This window comes from Loxodonta africana, chromosome 16, assembly GCF_030014295.1.
Source record: "Loxodonta africana isolate mLoxAfr1 chromosome 16, mLoxAfr1.hap2, whole genome shotgun sequence".
Taxonomy (NCBI): Eukaryota; Metazoa; Chordata; class Mammalia; order Proboscidea; family Elephantidae; genus Loxodonta; species Loxodonta africana.
In genome coordinates, this window is record NC_087357.1 from 8,499,261 (window position 1) to 8,526,715 (window position 27,455).

At 47.2% G+C, this 27,455-nt stretch overlaps 1 protein-coding gene across 3 annotated transcripts in view; it reads right to left on the reverse strand.

Annotated features, from left to right (window-relative positions):
• The window catches only part of DOCK1 (dedicator of cytokinesis 1), a 542,476-nt gene that overhangs the window by 30,926 nt on the left and 484,095 nt on the right, over positions 1–27,455 (reverse strand). For all 3 annotated transcript variants that reach the window (XM_064269186.1, XM_064269185.1, XM_064269187.1), the window contains exons 39-46: positions 18,398–18,487; positions 16,860–16,964; positions 12,902–13,043; positions 12,685–12,763; positions 10,834–10,918; positions 8,192–8,278; positions 4,012–4,188; positions 2,637–2,720 (exon numbers count right to left, since the gene is read on the reverse strand). In XM_064269186.1, coding sequence (XP_064125256.1) covers positions 2,637–2,720; positions 4,012–4,188; positions 8,192–8,278; positions 10,834–10,918; positions 12,685–12,763; positions 12,902–13,043; positions 16,860–16,964; positions 18,398–18,487 — 849 coding nt within the window. The remainder of the gene's footprint in view (positions 1–2,636; positions 2,721–4,011; positions 4,189–8,191; positions 8,279–10,833; positions 10,919–12,684; positions 12,764–12,901; positions 13,044–16,859; positions 16,965–18,397; positions 18,488–27,455) is intronic.

Here is a 27,455-nt window from a genome sequence, read left to right on the forward strand (position 1 = left end):
GAGAACAAAGCATTCTGATAACCCCAAACTTCTTATTTTTAATGCATGTATGACTCAATAACTGCTACTTAAAAGATGGGTTTTCCAAATATTTCCAAACGAAAGCAAAAGCACAGGTCATGTTTTGAATATATATGCTTCCTCACTCTTTGATTTAATGAAATTACTAGAAAATGGATTCTTTCTTTTCAACTTTTCCTGTGAGCTGCTTGAAAATTCATCCTTTAATATAGTTATTAAAGGTGATGACATAATACGGACAAAAAGTTGCTTTCTGGGGAGCAAATTATTTTCTTCTGTAGGACTTGAAACTCTTAAAATCCAATTTGCTGTAAAAGCTTACAGGAAAAAAAAAAAAAAATCAATAGAAGTTTTGCAGCCCAGACTAGTTTTTGTGGAGCAATGGTTTTAGTGCCTTCAGAGGAGTGTAGAATTCTGGACCCTTTGGTTTCTATAACATCTACCATGGAATCATCTTGAATTTTAAACTCTTCCCCTTTTTGGTAATACAGGGAGGTGGCCTGCATGAGATGTGCATGCAAGGGGCCCACGGTTCACCAACAAGGTGCCTTCTAGTCAGCTCTGAACGCTTCTTCTCACAAAACAAGTCCCGGGCGAACATTCCAAATGCATACAGATTATGGCAAAGTCTAATTTTTTACCCTTTAAAATAATTTGTTTAAAAAAAAAAAAATGCTGTCATTAGCTGCTGTTGTGTTGGCCTCGACTCGCGGTGACCCCATGCACAATGGACTAAAGTGCTGCCCCATAGCTCCTGTCTGGAGGGGAGATAGGAAGGCAGAGGAGGACAGAAGCTGGTGGAATGGACACGGGGAATACAGGGTGGAGAGGAGGAGCGTGCTACCTCATTTGGGAAGAGCAACTAGGAGTACATAGCAAGGCGTGTATAAATTTTTCTATGAGAGACTGACTTGATTTGTAAACTTTCACTTAAAGCATAATTAAATGAAAAAAAAAAAATGCTGCCTCGTCCTGCACCACACCCATGATTGGTTGGGAACTGAACCATTGTGCTCCACAGGTTTTCACTGGCTGATTTTCAGAAGTGGGTCACCAGGTCTTTCTTCCTTGTCCATCTTAATCTTGAAGCTCTGCTGAAACCTGTCCAGCATCACAGCAACAGCCGCCACTGACAGACAGGTGACGGCTGTGCTTGAGGTGCTTTGGCCGGGAATAGAACCCACATCTCCAGCATGGGAGGTGATAATTGTCCTGCTGAACCACAAGTGCCCCATATTTTAAGGACTCAGAGTGATAAAAATTGAGCTGGTCATGTACATCTGACTCCAAATTAGAAGGACTTGTAAGTCGGCTTAGATCCGAAGCTCAGCCTCGCTCCGTCCTAAGAAGTCTCACCTGCCAATGAGCTCCCAGCAGAGGAGCTGCTGAGATGAGGCTCCTGGGACGGCCAGAATAAGATGACCACAGCGATTCTGCCTCAGGAGACAGCCATCTGTGAGCCTGGTCATGGACACGCCAGACAGGGCCACAGGCCTCACCTGGTAGCCTCTCGGATCCCTGGTTAGATACAGGCCTGTGGTATGAAGTCCAGGCACTCAAAGCCCTTCCCTCTGCTGCTCCCTCAGCTCCTTTACTCACCCTGGCACCTAAGAAATACGGACACCTCGGGCCACCCCTCCTGTCTCACACATGAGAAACTGGGGCCTAGCGCAGCAACTTGCCCAAAGTAGTCAAGCAAATGTAGCATAGCTCCCGGAGGACCGGGCCTGGGCAGCCAGCCCAGCTCTGCCCCCTGCCACACCAGGCTCTAGAAGGTTCTGAGAAGCATAGACATGTGAACTAGACAGCCAGCCCAGCTCTGCCCATGCCCCACCAGGCTCTAGAAGGTTCCAAGAAGTATGGACTTGCAAAATGGACAGCCAGCCCAGCTCTGCCCCCTGCCCCACCAGGTTCTAGAAGGTTCTAAGAAGCATGGACACGCAAACTGGACAGCCAGCCCAGCTCTGCCCCCTGCCCCACCAGGCTGAAGCATGGACATGAGAAAAAGACACAACGAAACACAAGACAACCACCAGAGTTACCCACTACTGTAAGGTACGTCCCTCTAAGCAAGCACTCAGAAGGTCTCAGGAGCGTGAGCAGAAAAGCAAAATCATACACAGAACTACAGCTAGAAAATTACAGGGGGGACCCACACCACATCTGCCCCAAAGCCATGGAGAGCAGGAGGCATGGGCACCCTGCAGCTCCCTTTCCCAAGGACCACACTGACTGGACGCCCTGGGACAGGCCTCAGTATATCTAGGTTCTGAAGACTTCCTGTCTCCAAGCTTGCCCCAATGCTCTGTTCTATCAATACCAGGAGGAAGGTTCTCCAGCAGTCATAAACCAACCATGGCAAGAGAAAAGGACCCTGCTCATTTGCAAGATGGAATGTTCTGAGCATTGGAATCCAGGAACGCAGGCCAGAACTGAGGGGTTCACACAGTGGCAGGCGGGGGTCTCCAGGGACAAATGTGGTCGTGTGCACTTTGACTGGGTCCAGAGCCTCTCATGCCAGCCAGGCATGTGTGCTCAGGGGACCAGGTGGATCTGGCTGGGCCCAGCCTTCCTCAAAGCCCCCAGCCCCACAAGGCTGCCCTCGGTCACGTTACCTGCCAGGCAATCAGGTCCTTGAGCTTCTCGATCTTCTCGTGGCTCTCTGGGTGCTCCTGCAGGTAGCGCTCTGTGAAGAAGGCCTGTGGGCACAGAGACACTTAGCTCACTCCTCACCCACCTGCTGTGTGCCAGGCCCTGCTGATGCAGTGGGTGAAGCAGACCCTCCCAGCACCCACACTTACCTGAACTCATGGCAAACCTTCTGGTGAGGCCAAACTCAGTAAATGGTATTAATGGGCAGCCAAAAGGGGTGCTCTCAGTGGCACCCCAATGCTTGGAGACCAGCAAAGCTATAGCTGAATTGGACTGCTTGGTCCACCCGGATGGCAGCTCACATGCCCCCCCCCCGACCCCCACTAACCATGTGCCATGGACCCCACCCTGCGTCTGCCTCAGGCCTGACCTACACCCAAAGACCACAGAGCGCTAAGCCCTCCTTGTCCAATGGCCACTACTAGCCCCTGGCAGTCTGCTCTTGGGCAGTGCCTTCCTGCTTTTGTTTTGACTTTGTCTAGATCGGGGTGACACCCTGATGATGCAGTGGTTAAAATCTCAGCAGCTAACCAAAAGCAGCAGTTGAAACCCACCAGACGCTCCTCAAGAGAAAGATGTGACAGTCTACTTCCGTAAAGCTGACAGTCTTGGAAACCCTATGTGGCAGTTTCTGTAGGACCACTATGAGTTGGAATCAACTCAACAGCAATGGGTTTGATTATTTTTTTAGACCAGGGGTCAGCAGAGTAAAATAATTTCAGCTCTAAGAGCCACAGGGTCTCTGTTTCAGGTACTCGGTATTGTTTCAGGAAAACAGCCTCCTACAATACATAAACGTCTGGGCATGGCTGTGTTCTGAGAAAACTTTATTTACAAAACAGGAGGCAGACCATCAACTTCAGACCCCTCGTCTACCCTACACCCACGTGCTTCAACTTCTGCCTGTTCCTACTGAGCTGTTTCCCAGAGGTGACCTGGCCCCTTCCCGGTCCCAGCCCAGCCTCCCTTTTCCTAAATATCCATACGTGTTTGTCTTTCTCGAACACCGAACATTATCCTTTGGCCTTCAATGATGCCAGTCCTCTTTAAAGGCAGCGAAGATGGCTCTCCAGAGCCTTGCTGCTAGCCAAACCTGGGGTGAGGGGTAATGGGGAGGCCTCTGGCTCTCTGAGAGTGCCCAGCAGAGCCTGGTCCGGCCTGGACCCCACCCGCCCACAGGGCTGCCTCCCGTGCTGCTGGCCCCCTTGGCTGCAGGCTCAGTCATTCTGGGACAAGCCCTTATGAGACCAGGATAATATCAGGGCTCCAGGACAATGTATGGAATCCTCCCTCTGACCCAGGGCCGGGCCGGGAAGGGAGCCGGCACACATCACCTGCCTTTTCATAGTTGGCGAAGCCGCCCATGACGGCAGGGTCCACGATGCCATTCAGGAGCATGGACAGCGGGTTGATGGGCAGGCTGGGGTCGTCGAGGTGCTGCTGTACCATGCTGTGGATCTTGTCATTGGTCAGCTGCATTGTTTCGATGGCGTTCTCCAGGGGGCTGATTTCCACCTGCAGTGGGAGAGGCAGTGTGAGGCTCACACCGGGGCTGCTCCACGCAGGGGCTCTCAGTTCCCAGAGCCTCTCCCAAGGAGAAACCTTGCCGAGCTGGGGAGGCCACCTACTCCTCCATGTACCGTTCTGCAAACAGACTTCTGGGGTGTGATCACTTAGGCCCTGTCCAAGACCAGGTGTTTTATTATCAGTGAGCGCTCCTATAGACGGGCCTCACATGAGAATTAATAAAGGCAGACAGCAAGACACCCAGCTCTGATGGGTGTGTACACAGGTGTGCATCCGCGTATGTGCACCTATGTGTATATATGTGTGTGCATGTACGTGCATGTGTATATATATACATGTGTGTACGTATATGTGCAGTGTGTATACATACATGCTTGTGTATGTGTGTATATGTATGTGTGTAGTGTGTATACATGTGTGCTCGTGTGTATGCACATCTATGTGCATGATTACATGCATAACCATGATGTACACGAATGAATACATGTCTGTGTATATGTATGCATGCACACGTATATATGTGTGCATGCAAGTGCATATGTGTTTAAGTGTGTGTGTGCATGTGTGTATACTTGCATGCACTCTATCTGGTTCACCACAAGACCTTTTTCTTTACTTATTTTAAAGGCAGCTACAATTTTAGGGGGGTTCTGAGGAATCTGTCCTGGTCCTGATGTAGAAACAGCCTGGACATGCTGCACTGTGTGCTGCACCTGCCTGACATGTTGCACTGTGTGCTGTAAGCGTCTGTCATGCCGTACAGTGTGCTGCTGCTGTCTGACACGTTGCACTGTGTGCCGTCCCTGTCTGATATGTTGCGCCGTGTGCTGCCCCTGGTTGACATGTTGCACTGTGTGCTGCCCCTGGCTGACATGTTGCACTGTGTGCTGGCCTGTCTGACATGTTGCACTGTGTGCTGCCCCTGGCTGACATGTTGCACTGTGTGCTGGCCTGTCTGACATGTTGCACTGTGTGCTGTCCCTGTCTGACATGTTGCACTGTGTGCTGTCCCTGTCTGACATGTTGCACTGTGTGCTGCCCGTCTGACATGTTGCACTGTGTGCTGCCCGTCTGACATGTTGCACTGTGTGCTGCACCTGTCTGACATGTTGCACTGTGTGCTGTACCTATCTGACACGTTGTACTGTGCGCTGCACCTGTTGGGCCGGGAGGCACAGAGAGCCCTGCTGTGCCTCTGAACCCCAGGGCTGTGGATGGAGGGCTCTATCACCACGTCCTTGAATAGGACCTCAGGCCTTATCCGCAAACCTGCTCTGGTCAGCAGGAGGACTGCCTATTTGCCCCTTAGCATCCTGTCTAGCACCAGTGCCTCGTCCCATACTTGCACTGCTCCTCTGAAGCCCTCAGGTCCTGGCAGGGTCCCAGCCTATACCCTCCTCCTCTGAGGCCCTCAGGCCCTGGCAGGGCCCCGGCCTAGCCCTCCCCTCTGGGGTCCTCAGATCCTGACAGAGCCGCAGCCTAGCCTCCCCTTTGGCTCAGCCCCTGGTGGCACGTGAGTGTGGCGGGGTCTAAAACAGCAGTGGCGCCTCCACCCTGGCCTCGTGCTCACAGACTCAACCTCTTACCAAGCTAGGCCACAGCGACCACACCCATGGGTGGCCCCAACACTGGATGGCAGTTTTGACCCTTCCGAGGCTCCATGGCGTAGGAAATGGAGAGGCAGAATCACCTGCTTTCTTCTCCTGGCTGCCTCTGGGGGGTGGTCTGAGAGGCCAGGGATGGGGGCGGCAGAGCAGAGATGATCACAACAAACAGCTAACTGCTGGGTCCTAGCTGGTAGTCCTTGGCCGGGTGTGGAGGCATCCTAACGAGGCTGTCAGCTCACCCAGGCATGTCTGAACCAGGGGGGCACTGGCCACGTGGAGGGTGCGAGGTGCAAACACAGAGCTCCGTGTGCACCATTGGGAGCCTCCTTGTCACACCCTGACAGCAGGGCCTTAGAAATGCTCTCTCACCCTGCACCGTGCCTTGTCAGGTTCTAAAACGGACCATCCCAGGCACACAACTCCGGCAACTGGACACCTCAAGTGGTATTCCAGTGCCACTGATGCTAACTCACCCTTGTCCATCTCAGTGGCCTCAGGAAAGATTAGTCTCCTACCTTTATCAAACGAATAAGACTGCTGCTGTCCCTACAGACGCCCACAGTGGCTGTCCCAGAAGGCACAGCGGGGGCTTTGATAGCAGGATCTCTGTCACGCCACTCTGGAATTATTTGGCTTCTAGCCTTTTTAGTCTGTGAAAAATGGCCAGTGTGGCTTCTGGGGAACCACATCCTCCCAAACGGCCGGGGCTCGAGTCACCCCCTTAAGTTATTAGCACCTGCAGGCGGCAGCCTGGCTGCTCAGAGAATCCCTGATTACAAAGGTTTATGGGAAGCAGCTCATTATGAGGATCAGTGCCTGTCTGTGTGAAGGGCCTGCCCTGTGCATCTCGCACATCACAGCTCCTCATGGGCCGACGAGGGGTTGTGTTTTTACCACTTGGTGCATTTCTCCTGACAGACTTCCACAAGACAGGCACCGTCTGGGTGCTACAGGGTTGTGAAATGGGGTGCTCCCAGGGCAAAGGTGGAGATGAGGCAGAGGAGAAGTGAAAAGCACTCCGTGAGGAACCCCTGAACCTACTGCGCTGAGATCATCTTTAAGCCGTAAACTGAAACTATCCCATGAAGTCATCTTTAAACTAAACAGTTTAGCTCAGCTAGTAAAGAATGTTCCCCTTGAGCAGTGGGCTCTTATAAAGAATTATCTACATGAGCTCAAACTGACAAGAGAAACTCTAAAGCATGGAGGAGACACTTAGGGGACAGAGTGTTAGTCAATGGTGGTAAAACAATGTGCGTAGTGACAGCAAGAATGGTGACCCCATGCAAAGAACATAACCAATGTCATGAACTGTCCAACTAGAAAATGTTGAATGGGTGTATGTTTTGTTATATATATTTTCACCAAAAATAAAAGAAAGAGAGAGAGATAGAATGAGAGAGACAGAGAAAGGAAGGGAGAAAAATAGAAAAGTGCCACAAGAGAGGGGCAGACAGACAGCTTTAGGTGCTCAGAATAGAAGGAAGTGGCACCCATCTCAGTCCATGGAGTGGTGAGGCATGGCAGGTTGGGGGCTCATTCATGAAGTGGCTTGAACTTTAGACCAACATGAGTGACGAGAACAGAGGAAGGACTCGAGGCTGGGAAGAGAGGCTCAGGCCACATCCTAGAACCAAACCAGGCGCTTCTGGGAGGACTCACTGTCAGCTAGATGGGAAGCACTACCACTCTGGGTAAGGTGGCACTAGATGAAAGCAAAGTCATTAAGACAGACGAACAAAAACTTACATTTCCATTTGGATCTTTACACTGGCAATGCCATGGCCCTAACGATTCCACACATTGAAGAAGAATCTGCTGCCGATTCTGATTCATGTACATGCAACAGTCCTATAGCTTGCCACAGAGGCAAAGCGAAGTTTAGTTAATTAGATGCAAATCATTATTAAAAAAGAATGCTGCAAAAGGAGGGGTATATTCTCAAGCTATTTTTACTTGAAATGAACAAAGTACTGTTAATTAAATTCTTTGTCCTGTAAATAGAGAAACTATCAGTAAGAAAGAGCTTTAAAGTTTATGTAAATTAGAAGTTGTCTAAGACTTCTCATGGACTTCACCCAAAGAGTTGGCAAGACATCACAGTTTTGACTGAATTGAAATATTTTGTAAGAAATGAAATCTTGGCTCTGGTTTCTCATGAGCTAGCGTTGGTTGGGATTACACAGCATTCCCAATAAAAAATTGTGGAAGGAGATACTGATGTTCTGGGGAAGAGGATTACGGTAGGTAATGTCCTCTCTGTCCTGGAAGCCTGCAGTGGGCACCTTAGCTGCAACAACCAGGCAGCCAGCAGGTAGGGTGTGTCTGGCTGCATAAGGTTGGGCAATGAGCAATTCCTTCTTCCTTCTAGGAGGCGTGCTTACCATGAAAACAGACTTGACCTCGAACCACCTTAAAATCCCTGGTAGCTTATAAGCCGTTGTGTATATGGTTCTTTCGATCCACATATTCTGCAAAGGAAACACACACACCACATCGTCAGCAGAAGGATGATAGCAGGTTGATAGGTTCGGCCCTAATGGAGATCTACCCTGGAGAAAAGACCTGGTGATCAGGGGCACCACTAGGGTTGGTGTCGCCCAGGTGCGGTAACGCCCCCCACGGACCTCTTCCTGTACCAGACATACAGAATCCTTAGTCAAGTTCTTTGTACTAATGTTACTCATAAATCTTAATTCCTGTATGTCACTTCTTCTTGATACAGGTTTACAAACACTAACCACCACAATATTGTCGCTAAAACACAGAAAATTTGACAAAGTCATCGACTATAAAAACACTGGCAGCAACGAAAACAAAGCGTGCTTGAAGCACGTGCAGAAGAAACCACTTGATTCGATCCAAGAGCTTCACCCTCTGCAGGGTTCGGGGGCATCGAGCCATCACGCCAAGCCTCTGTCTGGTGGGGGAAGGTCTCCCAGCCTCTGCCCTTTATACCAGGCTCTGTGCAGAAGGGCTGGAGCCCAGCAGCCTGCTACCATGGGCCGGGGTGGATTAACCAGTAAGCACAGTATGTACTGGCTTAACTGTGTTTACTTACTAACCTGTAGCGTGCAATTCCCCATCTTTGACATGGCAAAAACCAGGTCAAGTTGTGCACTACAGATTAGTAAGTAAGCACAATTAAGCCTGTGTGTACCTCGCTTATTGTGTAATCCGGCCCCGCTGTGGGATAAGACCCCTGGACACTTATCTAGAAGTTGTCAAGCACGTGAAGGACTAAATCCAGTGGCATCTGAAAGCCTCATCCCTGTGTGAGGACCTAACAGGGCCATGAAGAGATTTGGGGTCATTTAGAAGCAATGCAGCCTCCATGGCTGGCACGTCAGGCGTTCAGGCTATTCTTAGCTCTGCCCCTGATGGGCTCTGTGCCCTTCAGCTTGACCTCCTTGTGTCTATTTCTTCTCGGTGTAAGAAGAGATGTACATGCCGGAAGCCAGAGGTGAGGGAAACGCAAGAACCGCTCACAAACCCCCCAGCTGAGAGACGCATAAATGACAGCGTTATTGAGGGAATGGCAGTCACAGGTGTAGGCTGCTCACAAAGCCACTGCCCTTAGCGTTGGTGTCCAGGTTGGGAGGTACCAAGGCTGCCCCCAAGCCCCTGCTATTACAGAAAACGCTGCAGTGGCCAGTCCCCAAATAGGTCCAGGGTGCCAGCATAACCAAGACATAGGGTCTTGGTCTGGAAATAACCAGGATGTAAGACTGGAGAGGAGTCCCTGGGTGGTGCAGTTAACCTCAGCTGCTAACTGAAAGGCTGGAGGTTCAAGTCCACCCAGAGGCACCCTGGAAGAAAGTCCTGGTGGTCTGCTTCTGAAAAACCTGCCCCTGAAGCCCCTTGGAGCACAGCTCCACTGACACACGTGGGTTGCCGCGAGTCGGGGGCAGAGCTGGAGAAGACAAACTCCGCGCCGACACACAGGAAGCTGCGCGCAGGGGGTTCTGGCGTTGCTTCCCTGGACTATGACAGGAGATTTAAGGCTTTGCCCGAGGATCCAAAGTCCGCAGGAAATTGGAGGACTTTGCAGGGAGGGTGGGCGGACCCTCCACTCGATTGAGGGGACCCTGTTGGATGTGCTCTCAGCTTCCCCTGGGGTCCCACCCATAGGTGCTCATTCACCTTTGCACTCCCACACCCAGAAGCCTCCACCCACAGGCTGGGGCAGCCTCTCCCTGGGTGCTTGTTCTCCTCGGGCCCCTGAGAAGAAGGTCTCCCAAGAGATGGGCCTGCGTGGGGCTTTCCCAAGGAAATTTCCAGGGCGGGAGAGGGGGAGATACCAACTTTTTATAAACTGTGCCTTATTTGATGCCTCATAAAGATGCGACCCATTAAAAGCCAGTGGGTGTCTATTTTTAAAATGGCTGCAAGAAGCTGTTAATATTTCATTACGATAATGCAGTGGTTTTCAGTGGGGGAACATTTGGCAATGTCTGGAGACATCTTTGGTTGTCACATGGGGCGATGCTACTGGCATCTAGTGGGAAGAAGCCAGGGATGCTGCTCAGTGTCCTACAGTGCACAGAACACCCTGATGACAACAGGGCTCTCAGCTAGAGTGAAGTTTAGGCACCGGGCCTGGGGTGGTGAGGCAGAGATTCGGGGTCCTAGGCTCTGCTCACCTCCTGCCTGCCTTGTCACCTGCAGAAAGCCGCGTGACAACTCTGTACACGGAACTAGGGGTAACTGCATTTCCTGTAGCGCTCAGGGCTCACGGGACAGCCAACACAGACACACAGGAGGGAAGGAAGGTGCGACCCACACAGATGCACCTGGCACTTTAAAGCACTCGTCACCTTGTTATCAATCACCAATACCCTAGCGACAGACTTGTGAGATGTTAACAGTGAACTGAATTTGAAGGAGTAAGACATTAGGGCTTCTGCACATCAATAGATAAAGACATTTAATTCTGCATCGCAGTAACGTTTCTGAGTCTCCACGTCTCCACAGGCAGTTTTGTTGTTGGTAGTAGGATCGATCAATTGATTATTTATTTACTTACTGCAAATTCATTGTCTGGGTTTTTCTCTCCTTTCCGGATTGGCCGAGAATATTCGAATCGCTGCACCTCGTTCACCCTGTAAAAGCTGTACAGAAGCAGACAAATCATTAGACATTCAGCCAGCAAAGCAGCTGGTTTGCTTTTGGACACGGGGTCCAGCCTCAGGAGAGGTCACCACAACCCATAAAACATCCTCAGCCTTGATCAGAGGCGACAGCCGTGGCCTCTTCTCCCCACCAACCTTGGAAGAGACGTTGGCAGGTGAACAAATTAACTTGAGTTTCTGCCTCAGCTTGGGCCTGCCAACCCTCACGGGAGAAGAGATGCTGAATAAGAGTGAGACGGGCAAAAACAGAAAAGGTGAAGCAAAGGAGAGCGGAGAGGGGCCTTTAGTCTCAATTTATGTGTTTTTTTTAAGGACTTACATGCTTTAGTTTCAGATACGCAGAATGCAGACCTCACAGCCATCAAAACAGGTGTGAGTGGAAAACCAGCCGGCCTTCCTCCTCTGGGGAAGCACACAGCAGAGGCAGGTGTAGGAGATGTATTCCTGGTCTTCCCTGAAACGTGGGAGGGCTCCCCCATCAAAGGGACATACCTGAGCCTATTCTGCGGTTCACTATTTGCCCTCTGGGAGATAATGTGGCAAAACTGAAAATGTGTGACGTGTGAAAGAGCCTCTTACAAATGAACAGATTCCTGGGTTACCTTCCATTACAGCTGATGAGAAGTCAGAGACGGCAGTGAATACGGTGGGGGAACATAAACCAGGGAACTTCAGGATGCTAACTAAGCAGGTCCTGAGGAACATCAGGCCATCAGAGAGGTTAACTTTTTCACCAGCACATGGATCCAATAGAAAAGAAAATTCTCAACATCAAAGAAACATCTGCTGGAGTAGGGTGTTTCCACCATTATAAGTCAGGCACAATTCAGTTAAGAGGCATAAGATCTCACTCAAATTCGGACAGTTAGTCTTCGAGTTTTAGAAAAGACCCCATAATCCCATATTATGTCATTGCCTTGTTGTGGGGGTGGAGGGTTCTTTCCCAGAAGCAAATGTCCAAATTCTCTTTAAACCCCGTGCCATCAATTCCTCCTCATAGCGACCCGATAGGACAGAGTAGGGCCACCCCATAGGGTTTCCAAAGCTGTAATCTTTCCAGAAACAGACTGTTACATCTTTCTCCTGAGGAGCAGCTGATGGGTTTGAACCACTGACCTTTTGATTAGCCCCCGAATGCTTAAACACTGTGCCACCAGGCTCTTTGAAATTCCCTTTACTGCATTTTAAAATAGGAAGGCTCAGGCCACACCTCAGAGGTTCTGACTTGGAGTTGCTGGGGTGGGGCTGGACTAGTGCAGACTGAAAAGGCTGAGAAGGGGTATGAAGTCCCCGCGGGATGGGTGCAAACGGTTAACACACTCAGCTGCTAACAGGAAGGCTGGAGGTTTGGGGCCATTCAGAGGTGCCTCAGAAGAAAAGCCTGGTAATCTACTTCTGAAATATCGGTCATTGAAGACACTGTGGAACGCAGTTCTACTCTGGCTTGTAGGGGATTCTACGCTGCTCTGCGCGTCTGTAAGGAGAGGAGAGCTTTCTCCTCCTACTTCCTGAGTTCTCACTGGCTAACAACCTCAGGACAGGAATATCTCGTGTACCACCTGGCCGCAGGTATCGACTTCTTCCTCCCCCTCTTTGCTTCCCTTGCTCTTCAAGGTGGATGGGAAGAGCATCTGGAAAGCTAACAAAAGGCTAAAATTCATCCTTTAAAAGTGAAATTATTAGCCAGAGACCGCTATGTAGCCTCTGCTCATCCTCTCGTTGGGTAAGAAAAATGGGATATTCACCTCACAATTTGCTCCGAAACTGGCCTGTGAAATTTAGGGGGCAAATCGAGTTTAGGTTTTACTGTGAAGCACTGAATATCTGAAGAGGAAAGGGGGTTAAGGAACAATAAGGCAGTGAGGACATCAACCCCGAGCGCAGCCCCAACATACACCCAGCCACCCACAAGCATGGCGTCTCAACCACCCCTCAGTCCACAAGGTCTGTCTTCAAGGATACACTGGCCAGGAGAATTCTTAATATCGTCGCCTGGTGGAGACGTAGTCTTCATTTTCTCAGCATTGGGGAATTGAGTTAACAGCCGAGCTTCGAAATCCTCCCGGCGTTCGTACTCTTTCCCTCGGTAAATGAAAACTTTCCCCTGGAAACAAAGACATTCATTAAATAGCCCTGCAGGAAATGTTCAGGAAAAGTTCTCTCTCTCTCTCTCACACACACACATTGGTCTTAAATATACATATATTTTTAATGTCATTTAATTTGAGAACAACTTGTAATTGCATTGTTCTTATTAATCAGAAACACAGGAACACAAGCTACGTAAGTTAATGCCACTTAAGAAGCTCTGGACGTCAATCTTAACAGCGACAACCAATTAAAACTCTAGGGAACACCGAGAGCCATTAGAGCCCATGCAAGAGTGGAAATGGGTAGTTGGAAAGGACCAAGGAGCCAGGCAGGTGGATAATGGCATCCTATGAGTTTTTGGTTGGGCCCTAATTAAGTAGTTCTCATCCTGCCAAAAGGAATTTGAGAGAGCTTGGTGCTAAGCGGGGTCCCGGAGTTGAGCATGGCATCCCGTCCTGGGAGACACAGCTGGAAGATGAGCAGAACTGAAGAAAAAGGGTCCAGACAGAGCAGAAGGATACTATGCCCTTGGCTTCCCCTGATGGCGAAGGATGGAGATGGCAGCGGGGCTTCCGTGTGCTGCTCAGAGTTGTTTCACGGGTAAGTACTCATCAACAAATGACTGGATAAACAGAGCATTCCCTTCTGAAGACTGGGCTTGGCCCACCTCGACCGACAGTCTGTCACCTCCAGACATCCCATGTTGGAGAGCTCACTGGGGGTTGTTCTAGATGGTGGGGGCCCTCCTAGGGGGATTAACGAGGTCAGCGCTCTTTCTTACACAAGGCTGTCTTGCTGAGGCATTTCTGTTTGAGTATAAATACGTCTGTAAGAAGTGTCCTCCCATGATTCATCACTTCTCCCCATTCCTCCACTGATTCAGCAGCTGACACTGAGCATCAAGGTAACAGAGGGTAGACACTGTCATGCTATTGCTGATTTCTGAAGCATACTGCCCCCATCCCATCCCGCCCCCTGCTAGATTGCCTTAACCTAAGCTGCCGCAAGGTATTAGACTGGGCAAAAACTATAGGAGCACGGGAAATAGGGTCTGGGTGGTCCAGCTGGTCAGGGTGGGACTTGGTGGCATTGGTGGTTCCAGTTGGGGGCATTGGGAAGGGTCTCTGGATTGGGGACTGGTTGAGTCCAGCTGCACCCCTCCCTTATCTCTCCTGAGCTCTTGATGGACGCTGGGGGTGGGGTAGAGGGAGATGAGGGGATGATGACGGGAAGGGGAGAGGGGAGGATGGGACCAGCAGGTTAGTGCGTATTTATCTCCTACTGACTCAGCATACAGTCAAGGTGGAATCCTCTAACGAATTAATTTTCAAAAAGGTAAAGCAGGATCCTGCAGCACTCAACCAGCTCATTCCTCGTCTCGTCCCAACATACCTGAAAACCTGAGCTATTATAAATTACTGAAGGGACTGTTTAAGAAGTGAATATATGTATTTTTTCACTTTGTGCTTAGGTATGTCTTAAAGTACCATTATGGAAGAAAAATGTTCTATTTCTCCAAAAGAAAATAATATGAAGCAGAAACCACAGTAATATGTAGTCTTAATTAGAGATATAAATATGCGCTGTGGTCACATTTTAAGGCTACGGAAAGCTAAGCATTTCAGGAATACCTTCAATAAGATTTAACGTGTCCCAGGCTACTATGAAGCTAGCATGCATTTATTACGTTTTACGCCAGAAGAAAGGCATAATAATAAAAGTGAATGTAAAGGCTTTAATAGAAAAACTCTAGTGAGTTATGGATGAAACACCGACAGCATTTTCTAGAAATGCCAATTACTCTGCATTCTGAAGTGATCTCTTCAAATGAGAAAACAAGCAGGAGATGTACTTAAAAACAAGGATATTCATTACTTGAAGAAACTATAAATATTAACATGAATGAGAAAAAAAAGAAAGAAATTGAGGACCAGGCAAAGGCACAGCAAGTCGGCTGTCAGGCCACTCTCCTCTCCCACCGCTGCACTAAGGGGCCAAACATCTGCCCACTTTTTTCTAACTGCCAGCGCCATTGCCAGAATGACCCGTGACAGGCGGTCTGTGACGTGTAGTAAATATATTGCTGCAGCCCCACAAAATTATTCAGGTGTGGTGGCAAAGTCAGTTCAATATGAATCAAGCCCATTAGTCTTTATTCTTATTTTGCATGTTGTCCTTTTGACAGTGGAGATGACCCAGAGCTGTCCCCTGAGTACCAACAGGCACCCCCTCCCTGGGCACTGCATCCACGTTGTCAGGGCAGCCGCTGCTTCTCAGGATGTGGTATAATCATTCCACAGAGGTGGACTCAGTGATCTTAAATCATGGGCAGATCACGGTCCACAGGGGCCACATACTATATGACGACATTGCCAGTCACCAGGGTTTAGGCTCTCTCTCTTCTCTTTCTCCTCTCTTTATCTCTCTCGGTCTCTTCTTTGTCTGTCCTCTCTCTTTATTTCTCTCTCGCTCTATTTCTCTCTGTATCCTCTCTCTTTATTTCTCTTTCTAACCTCTCTATTTCTCTCTCTATCCTCTGTTTTCTCTCAGTCTATTTCTCTCTCTATCCTCTCCTTTATTTCTCTCTAACCTCTCTATTTCTCTCAGCCTGTTTCTCTCTCTATCCTCTTTCTTTTTCTCTCCGCTTTCTCTATCCTCTCTCTCTCTCACTCACACATACTGAGGCACATATGCACACACACACACATATTCATTAAAGCCTAGGGTGGCAATGGGTTCTTTGGATTATAGCAACATTAGGTGACTTCTACTCCAACCTCATTATATCTTCCTGCTTTATATTTTATTTAGAATAAAGTTAATTTCAATCCCCCCTCTAATTTAGGGATTGCAACTGCACACCTTTGTGCATTTTTGGGAAGGAGGATTTGCTTCAGAATCAGGGTTTCTTATCAACTGCTCTCTCAGACACGTACCGCCTTGGCTGCATAATGAAGGCAACAGTGCATGAGAGGAAACTGACCCAGCAGTGACAGAGACAGGCCTGGACGCAGTCACACAGGCAGAACACCAAGTGAGTGGTCAGCCAGTCCCCTCTGGACCAGGCCAGACCAGAGCTGGTTACTTGCTGGAGTCACATGCAAAGTGACGGTCTTCGAGGGAACACCTGCTCCTGCTGGTAGATGAAGGGCCAGCTCACACTACCAGTGACTCCTACCGAATCAGAAACACCAGGGCCAGAGCAACATGTGCTCTGTTACTGGGCTGTCTCCTACCAGTTTACCTGCGGCAGGTAGCCGGCCTCCAGGTGCAAAGCTTCTGCCCCCCTAAAACCAGAGGAGTCATGCCTGGCCTCCCAGGGTGGGAAGAGAAAACCACAAGTCATAAAAAGACATTGTAAGACATGATAGGATATCATGACCCAATCGTGTTCATGAATGTGTTTTTGAGAAACTTCTCAAAATTCTACTAGCAGGCCCATCAGCATCATACGCGTATTGGGTCATGGGCTCCTGCTGATGATCCCAACTACTGCTTCGATCCTGTGTTAGACAGCAGGGGACAGGCCCAGGGAGGAGAAGGACCCATATTGTCCAGCATCTAGGCTATGAAAATCCCTTTCTGATTTTTCATATCATTCAAAATAAACATAAATCTCAGAAGCAGAGTTCTTTTTAGGAAGAATCAGATGGAAAAGTTGTATGTAATAAAAGGAAATACTGTCAGCCTCTCTCTGACACCCTAGGTGAACCACACAGCTATTAGAGAGAGGAGAATCAGAAGACGCCAAGTTCAAGTCCTTCCTCGGAATGGAAGGTCCCGTCTCCTGTGGAGTGTCTGGCTCAGATGAAGCAGAATTAACATTTACCCGAAGGAACGTGGGCAATCCTTGTCCGTAGTAGCCGACGGCAAAATAGTCAGGCTTGGGTCGTATCACTTTAACAATGTTTTCATAAAATTGTGCCTGTTTTTTCTGAAAGGAAAGAAAAGGAAATGTGCTTCAGGTTTGGATAGAGTATTTGCGCATCTGATCTCATGGATTCTTCTGGTGGCCTCTCCAAGCTTTGGAGGGTGGGAGAGAGAGGAAGTAGAAGGGGGTGCTGCGGCAGGTGTCTAAGTTCAGTCTGACAACCAAGCTTGACTCAATTTCCACACCCCTCCATCACTCAGCAAGGGCATCTGGCCAAAAAAGCCAAAGTCAGCAACCAGCTGCAATTTATGGGTGTTTTCAATAACAAAAGGGGAGTCATCAAAATGGTCTTTCTTCTGATTAGATGGTAAAACCCATAACCAAACCCACTGCTGTTGAGTCGATTCCGACTCATAGCGACCCTATAGGACAGAGTAGAACTGCCCCATAGGGTTTCCAAGGAGCAGCCAGTAGATTCGAACTGCTGCCCTTTTGGTTAGCAGCTGTAGCACTTAACCACTATGCCACCAGGGTTTCCGATTAGATGGTAGGACTTTACTATTTAATAAATGGGTATAGATCAGATACTAGGATATATTAAAGAAGAATTGAAAGGAACAGAAATTGTTCTTCTCTAAATTAATGGTAAACATTTCACCATTATTAAGGTTCCCATTCCCACTGAGGTTGAATCGATTCCGACTCACGGCAACCTCATGTGTTACAGAGTAGAACTGTGCCCCACAGTGTTTTCGGTAAACTTTACAGAAACAGATTGCCAGAACTTTCTTTTGCAGAGCCGCTGGGTGGGTTTGAACCGCTAACCTTTAGGTTAGCAGCCCATGGCAGACTGCACCACCTCCACCCAGTGCCGTTGAGTCGATCCCGACTCATAGCGACCCTACAGGACAGAGTAGAACTGCCCCATGGAGTTTCCAAGGAGTGCCTGGTGGATTCAAACTGCTGACCCTTTGGTTAGCAGCTGTAGCATTTAACCAGTACACCACCAGGGTTTCCTTGTACCACCTAGGCTCCTTCTTATTTGAGGCAGATTTGCTGACTACAAAACTAATGTAACTGAAAAGGCAGGAAACAGAAACTCACTAAGCTTCCATGGCAAAAAAAAAGCTCTAAGCCCTTTTCTATTAATGCCCTCTCTTAGAAGGAGCCATAGTTTAAAACTAACAGAGACTCTAGGCACTTTGGACCACCAAGAACATTGTAAGTATGCAGTCAGCTGTTGTTTAAATACAAATTGTTTACACAATTCTTTGATTCTTTGAGTTTGCTCCCAAAAGCTGACTCAGGCATAAAAAGTGGATACTCAAGGGCCAGAATCAATCAGGAAATAAACTAAGACCATTTCCCTAGGCAAAATGGAGGATGACCATGGCCAAAACCAGGAGAAGAATCCCAACATTAAAATGGAAGGAAAAATTCCAGCAAACCACCTGAGATTGCCTGTGTTTATTTTAATAAAAAGAATAAAGACCTACCAGCAGCTGGCTCAGTTGTTCGTAGTCAAACATTTCGTTTTCATACTGTTCAGCCAGTTCCTTGCCCAAGGCGATGGCCTCCTCCCACATCTGTTGGGAAATAGAAAAGAGAAAAAGAGAAACCCAGACCTGAATCATGTTGTCAAAGAGTAAGCCACTAACAACTTCATTCCTGAAAAAACAAGTTAGAAACGCTTCTGATTAGCAGGGAGAACTACGGGAATACAGCTGGAAAAACACAAATATTTTCTGGAAGCGCATTTCCTTTGGGGCTTAACTGGACAAGAGTTTACTGAACTGGCCAACCACTGGCCTGGAATTGGAGCGGCTGGTGGATTGGAACCTCTGACTTTTTGCTTAACAGACGAACTCTTAACCACTACGCCACCAGGGCTCCATATAAGTGGGGTCATAAACACTAACTGTCATTTTGTGACTGACTTATTTCACTTGGCATAATGTTTTCAAGGTTCATCCATCCTGTAGTATGTATCAGGACTTCATTTCTCTTTATGGCTGAGTAATATTCCATTGTATGCATGTACCATGTGAAGAGCTGCTCTGCAATAAGAATTGCATTTTAGTACTTTGACAGACAAAATAAAAATAAGCCCAGAGTAGAAAAGAGATAGGAGCAGGGCCCAGGGAGGAGAGAAGGGAGCTGGGATGGCCTTCCAAAGGTAAATGTTCACTTCCCAGAACCACCCTCGGTCTCCTCCTCCGTTCAGCAGAAGGTTTTTAAGTAAACTCGCATCCTTTGAATACCTTAATCTCTTGCTCCAGATCTTTCTGCTGTCCTCTGCCAAAGCCTGAACTCACATTTCTAGGAAAGGGGGAAGTTAAGTTCTCTCACTTTTAAGCTCCAATGATCATTTCTCCCTCAGCATATTTCCATTTCAAAGAAAGCATTACCTTTGCTTGTAGTTCTCTTTCAGTGGAATTTTCTTTTGTTTTCTATGAGCTAACACGCACTTTCTTAGCTGCCTGGAATGCAATGGCTTTGAGTTCATTACTTTGTAAAAGTTTAATCTGTTTTTATCCTAAATGACAGATGAGATGCTTTAGATACATATCAAAAGTAATTGTTTATTAAGGAAACATAAGTCTTGAATAAACATCTTATCTGATTCACACTGAGATTACTTGGCTGTATTTTCCATTGGATTTTCTATAAATACACATCTCCCCTTATCCCCAGCAAGTTTTAAAGGATTCTATGTTGAGATTTTCATCTACTTTTAATTGGGTAGGGCTCTAAAATCAGTGGTGGTAATGCCTATTTCCAATGTGAATCCCCTGGAAAATATTTCAGTACCAGAGAGAAAACAGATACAGCACGATCTAGATCGAGATTATCTCAGTGAAAGAATGGCTTTAACCTTTGCAGTTGAAAGCCTGGGCTTGGCTCCATTCTTAGATTTGCCTCAGGCTTAAGAGGTTTACCACAGGCCCAAATGAAAAAGTACCATATCAGCAGGCATCTTTGTTTTCTGATTTGAAATCCTTAATCCACGCTATGGCATTCTTGAAATGGTGAATGGAACAGGCTGCTCAGCCATTTCTTGAACAGAACCTGCACCATGTTTCCTTCCCTAGCCTGTCTCTATTTCCAAGTATGATTTTGCTGTTTTTGTAGTTCAGTTCCTCCAAAAGTTAAAAGTTAACCAGTGTTTCCCCTAGGACTGTGGAAAAACAAGTGATATCGATCTAAGCCTGTCAGACAGGACAATGCACCTGTCTTGTGATCAGGAACTAGGATGGTGCCAGTCACCCACTGGGCTGGTGGGATCATGACAGGAAAAGATCAACATATCTGAGACATGACCATTGAAACCGCACAGATGGAGACAGGACATTCTACAAGTTCCTAAAACTCATGTCCCCTTCCCTATAAAACTCCCAGCTGTCCTCCAGTTTGAGGAGACAAGCTGAGGAGGAGATCATTTCCCTTTGTCTCCTATATATCGATACATAATAAAGCTCTTGCTACCCACCCCACCTCTGTCTCAAGAATTGGCCATTTGCAGCAGGTGGCTCTAACTCGTAAAATTGCGGTAACATGAGTTTACTTGTGGTTTGGAGCACACTCTTGCCACCACGTCTTTTCATCAGATGATACCAGCTATGTTCTCTTGAGATGATAATCTTTCCCCAGCGTGCTGAACCTCTGAGTCTCAGGAAGCTCCAATTGTTAAAGTTCCACAAACAGAAAACTTTCTTTTCTGATGAAACACCTTCCTTAGCTCCAAGACAGAGGTGGGCTTGGAGAACAGAGCAATGATTGATTTCTTGCAGAGTACTGGGTTTATGATTGGCCATCTGATAGAATGACAACAGCGATCTCCTGGGAAAAGGGAGAAGCGATAAAAAAAAAAAGATGACAGCCAGGATAACTGTCCCTTACTAACTGTGCAGGCTGGCGATGTCTCACCCCAATTCTGGTGATTGACTCTCATCTAATTTGCTCACTGCTGTTATGTGCCGTTGAGTTGATTACAACTCATAGTGACCCTATGTACACAACAGAATGCGACACTGCCCGGTCCTGAGCCATCCTCACAGTTGCTGCTATGTTTGAGCCCACTGCCGCAGACACTGTTAATCCATCTCTTTGAGGATCTTCCTCGTTTTCACTGACCCTCTACTCCAGTGACTGGTCCTTCCTGATGTGTCCAAAGTAAGTGAGATAAAGCCTTGCTATCCTCCCTTCTAAAGAGCATTCTGGCTGTTTTTCCTCCAGGACAGATTTGTTCATTCTTCTGGCAGTCCAAAATACATTCAATATTCTTTGCCAACAGCACAGTTTGAATGTGTCAATTCTTTGGTCTTCTTTTTTCATTCAATTTGCTCACTAGCTATGAATAACATGCCAGGGAAGATGCTTCATGGGCTGATGGCATTCCAGTCATTCTTACAAACTTCATCCACCTTTCCTGGCAGATGTTAGGAAAAGAGACATACTCAGGTACCCTCTGAATTGTCTATGTTCCACACAGGTCTTGGACTTTTAAATGGATTACAATCCAATGGTATAATCCCAAGGACAGGGGAGTCCCTTTGCATCTCTTCCTTTGTTTAATCTTCTGCAAAGCTCAGGTCAAATTCTCTATTTCAACCAACCTTTCTCACCTTTGGCACTCCCTCTCTCACGCCTTGCTCTTTCTGTTTTACCATCTAGCATCAATACCCTGTACCAGCCTGCCATTACGTATGTTTCCATCCTTGGCTTGTCTACGCTGGAGGGGTGGTTTATTTCATCAAGATGATACAGAACGTCCCGCTTGCTCGCCCTTCTGTAGGGAAGGTCTATGGCTCCTGAGGAAGTCTAAAGGCTTCCAAGGAAGGACTGGTGCCACACTTCTTCCTCTGTTTTATACTGGTTTAGGTGAAAGTTTATGGAGCAAATTAGTTTCTCATTAAACAATCAACACACATATTGTTTTGTGTCACTGGTTGCCAATTCCTCAATGTGACAATACTCTCCCCTTCTTGGCCTTAGATTCGGCATTTCCATTCATCCAGCTTTCCTGTCCCTTCCTGCTGTCTCGTCTTTGCTTTTGGGCTGGTGTGCCCATTCAGTTTCATATATGAGGTTGAACTAGGTGTGTTACTGTTTGTTTTATAGGCCTGTCTAATCTTTGGCTGAAGGGTGAACCTCAGGGTGACTCCAGTAATGAGTTAAAATGGTGTCCAGAGGTGTCCACACTCTTGGGGTTTCCGCAGTCTCTGTCAGACTAGTAAGTTGATGCCCACACTTCTTCTGAAGCTCAGAGCACCTGGAGGAATTTAACCACTTTGCTGATAACTAGTATATTCAATTTTTGACACATTTTATAGAAGAACCTTTAACCTAACTTCCAAGAGTCAGAGCCTCAAAGAGAAACATGAGGCTGTGCAGACTGGTGGCTCAGGCCGAATCTGTTGTGCAGGATTCAGTGTGGCAGCACTCAGCTCTGCTTGGTCAGGACTGGAGGTGGACATGGGGCCGCTGAGGTGTGGACGGAATGAAAGTCATTGGGTGAGGTTCCATGGGACACAGGGATATAGAGATTCCAGGAGTCCAGACACAGCCCTCAAGAGCTCCCATACTGAATGGCAGAAAGGAGGGAGGAGGAAGAGGAGGAAGCAGAGAGAAGAACAGGGGGAAGAAGAGGAGGGGGAAAAAGAAGAGGGAGAAGAGGAGCAGGAGGAGGAGAAAGAGGAAGAAGGTGAGGAGAAAAAGAATAAACTATCTTACTCTTTAAGAACTAGTTTAAATATCACCTCCTCTGTGAAGTCCTCCCAACCCCCACGAAGCAGGAATAATCACTGCTACACCTGTTAGACAGGTAGGCTCAGCACACAGCTGTGTGACAGACTAGACATGGGTTTGGTTACTTATCTGCTAGACCTGGAATGCCTAGAGCCACATCCTTGTCCTCCTCATCCCTGTACTTCGTGGGCCCAGGATGACACTTGGCATGTCGTAGTAGGCTTGTCAACAGAAACACTTGTGAGTCACCAACCTGGCAGAGGTGGGGAGTGGCTGTCACCCCTGATTTTAAAAGCTGATGTTCTCAAGTGATATGCTTTGGTAATAAATAGTTCCTTTTTGAGGCACATACCATAATTCACCTAAGAGCGTTCTGAACATTCAGGCTAAATTCTCGCTAACTGACCAGATTCTGGCAACTACCAGGATTTTCAATGCTTTTAGAAATGCCAAGAATAAACACAGAAGAGGACTTCATTTATGTTTGTACGTGCAATTTCTCTTAATAACAACTGTGTTTTTAAAGGGAAACTCATGGGATGAGAAAATTTTGCCCCATATACTCAGAAAAGAAATCCAAGCATTTTACCAAAAATGGAAACTTGGTCTCAAACCTCTATTTTTAGTTCACACAATGATGCAAGATATATCATTTTCGTTGTTTTGTTTTTGTTTTTTGACTTTGCTATGATGGAAAGTGTGAACTTTGCCAGGGGTGAGGTTATTTTAAGGGAAAAGAAAACAGAGCTGCAGGAGAAAACAGCGATAGAGCTGCATCCATCACTGGGTCTGTAAACTACGCACTGTCTTTTCTGATGCTGCCAGGTTGTCTCTTCATTTCTGAGGTGGTTTCACATTGGCTAAGGCTGACTTCCTTGCTGATGACATCGTACTCCTAGCAGCCTTCTATTTTCAACTCTCATGCTCCATAGAGAAGCCTGGTAATTTCCAGCGAAGTGCTTGGATTAGGGGCTTTACTAAAAATTACCAGGCCTCAACCAAACACAATAAGACAGACAATTCTGAGCATCTTCAGAAGAGAGAGCCTGTCTGCCACGATAAAAGTGAACAGGAGGCTTTCAAGGGGATGCTCTGAGGTGGTAAAATGGAATATAAAAGGAGCAAGGAGCAATTATTAGCACAGGAAGTAAGAAATGCAAGAGAATGAAAAGGGAGACAGACTGAAATTACGGTTTATGCAGACAAAGGAGGAGATTAAAAGACCAAGAGCTGTTGAATGACATTCACAACTTTTTAAATAGAGGGAAAGCAAAAATGGAAGAATAGTTTTGTGAAGAAGAAGCACAGAAAGATAACAACGCACAATTCAAAAGCCAGGGCGTCTAATATAAAGAAACAGAAAAGCCATTCAGCTTTGCCAGTTTCAGAGCACAAAGGTGGAGACACTTTAATACCATCGGACCCCATTTTCCCATAGCCTCCTTCCCCCCAGTCTGCTCTCCCTGCACACCTGCCCTGAGGCCTGAGGTTGGGCACCCTGGGTGCTGAACAGCCTCTACAGTTTTCCCAAGACAAGCTCGCCTTGGTATCCATAAGCCCTCCTTCCTCCCGGTGTAGCTATCTGTGATGTTACTTTTGTGTGTCCACCAGGCTAGGCTATGGTGCCCAGTGATTTGGTCAAACACTAGTCCAGTTGCTGTTATGAAGCAGTTACATGTGATGAAATCAGTTGGCTTCAAGTAAAGCAGATGACCCTCTGTAACGTGAGTGGGCTCACCCAATCAGCTGAAGGCCTTAAGAGCAGAAAAGGAGCTGCCTAGAGTGTAATCTGTCTCCAGACTATAAATAGTTCCCATCACCTGATTTATGGATTCTGGGACACACCCACCCCATCGCCATTGAGTCAATTCTGACTCATAGAGACCCTATAGGACAGAGCAGAACTGTCCCATAGGATTTCCAAGGAGCAGCTGGTGGATTAGAACAGCCAACTTTTTGGTTAGCAGCTGAGCTCTTCACCACTGTGCCACCAGGGCTCCTCTGGGACAGGACAGAAGCCTACAGGAATCTTGAGCCTGTTGCTGTCCTGTGGATTTTGGACTTGTCAGCTTCCCACAATAGCATGAACCAGTTCCTTAAAATAAATCTCTCTGGGTGGAGGCGGAGCCAAGATGGCGGACTAGGCAGACGCTACCTCGGATCTCTCTTACAACAAAGACACGGAAAAACAAGTGAATCGATCACATACATAACAATCTACGAACCCTGAACAACAAACACAGATTTAGAGACGGAGAACGAACTAATACGGGGAAGCAGCGATTGTTTTCAGAGCCTGGAGCCAGCGTACCAGTCAGGTACGGCACAAGCACAGAGAGCGGCTCCACCCCCCTGAACTTACCCCGGGAGGGGGACCAGCTGGTTCCACGGGCGGTGTGGGACGCAGCCGGTAGGAGAAGTCCCCGGGAGGCAGTGACTGGTCTTGGAGCAGAAAGAGCAGCGTCCGAGCCGGGGAACCGTCCCGCAGGGATTTGGACAGGACGCAGGTACGGCATAAACACGGAGAGTTGCTCCACCCCCCTGAACTAACCCCGGGAAGGGGACCAGCCGGGTCGCGCGGGCGGTGTGGAACGTAGCCGGTAGGAGAAGTCCCTGGGAGGCAGCGACTGGTATTGGAGCGGGGAGAACAGCGTCCCAGCCGGAACACTCGGTCACGGCACAAGCACTGGGACCTGCTCCACCCATCTGAACTAACTCAGGGAGGAGGCCCAACTGGTTCTCGGGTGCGGCACGACCACGTGGCTGGAGGGACGAGAAGTCCCCGGGAGGCAGCGACTGATTTTGGAGTCGAGAGTGCACCGTCCCAGTAGAGGAGTCTTGACGCTGGGCGTGGGGCTGGAAGTGGAGGATCTGACCGTGACTCCAGCGGGCCAGACCCCCCCCCTCCCCGGGCAATCTCCAGCACACATAGGCGACACGCCCCGCGGGAGTCTCAGATATAGTAGTCATTCCAAGCAAGACAAGCAACTCTGGCTATATTCTGAGGTGCTACTCTCCTATCTCTCTGTTCCCTCCCCCACCCTTCCCAGGCGGCTTCATTAACATCTGAATAGCCTGAGCCAGAGGGAGAACTCTGATAGGGATCTGACTGCATTTTTTTTAGAGGATTTTCTGGAAAAACTAGTTTCCCAGTGATGGCTCGGAGACAACAATCCATATCAAACCACTTAAAGAAGCAGACCATGACAGCTTCTCCAACCCCCTAAACAAAAGAATCAAAATCTTTCCCAAATGAAGATACAATCTTGGAATTATCAGATACAGAATATAAAAAACTAATTTACAGAATGCTTAATGATATCACAAATGAAATTAGGATAACTGCAGAAAAAGCCAAGGAACACACTGATAAAACTGTTGAAGAACTCAAAAAGATTATTCAAGAACATACTGGAAAAATTAATAAGTTGCAAGAATCCATAGAGAGACAACATGTAGAAATCCAAAAGATTAACAATAAAATAACAGAATTAGACAACGCACTAGGAACTCAGAGGAGCAGACTCGAGCAATTAGAATGCAGACTGGGACATCTGGAGGACCAGGGAATCGACACCAACATAGCTGAAAAAAAATCAGATAAAAGAATTAAAAAAAATGAAGAAACCCTAAGAATTATGTGGGACTCCATCAAGAGGGATAACCTGCGGGTGATTGGAGTCCCAGAACAGGGAGGGGGGACAGAAAACACACAGAAAATAGTTGAAGAACTCCTGACACAAAACTTCCCTGACATTATGAAAGACAAAAGGATATCTATCCAAGATGCTCATCGAACCCCATTTAAGATTGATCCAAAAAGAAAAACACCAAGACATATTATCATCAAACTCACCAAAACCAAAGATAAACAGAAAATTTTAAAAGCAGCCAGGGAGAAAAGAAAGGTTTCCTTCAAGGGAGAATCAGTAAGAATATGTTCTGACTACTCAGCAGAAACCATGCAGGCAAGAAGGGAATGGGACCACATACACAGAACACTGAAGGAGAAAAACTGCCAGCCAAGGATCATATATCCAGCAAAACTCTCTCTGAAATATGAAGGCGAAATTAAGATATTTACAGACAAACACAAGTTTAGAGAATTTGCAAAAACCAAACCAAAGCTACAAGAAATACTAAAGGATATTGTTTGGTCAGAGAACCAATAATATCAGATATCAGCACAACACAAAGTCACAAAACAGAACGTCCTGATATCAACTCAAATCGGGAAATCACAAAAACAAATTAAGATTAATTAAAAAAAAATACACATAACAGGGAATCATGGAACTCAATAGGTAAAAGATCACAATAATCAAAAAGAGGGACTAAATACAGGAGGCATTGAACTGCCATATGGAGAGTGATACAAGGCGATATAGAACAATACAAGTTAGGTTTTTACTTAGAAAAATAGGGGTAAATAATAAGGTAACCACAAAAAGGTATAACAACTCTATAACTCAAGATAAAAACCAAGAAAAATGTAACGACTCAACTAACAAAAAGTCAAGCACTATGAAAATGAGGATCTCACAATTTACTAAGAAAAACGCCTCAGCACAAAAAAGTATGTGGAAAAATGAAATTGTCAACAACACACATAAAAAGGCATCAAAATGACAGCACTAAAAATTTATTTATCTATAATTACCCTGAATGTAAATGGATTAAATGCACCAATAAAGAGACAGAGAGTCACAGACTGGATAAAGAAACACGATCCATCTATATGCTGCCTACAAGAGACACACCTTAGACTTAGAGACACAAACAAACTAAAACTCAAAGGATGGAAAA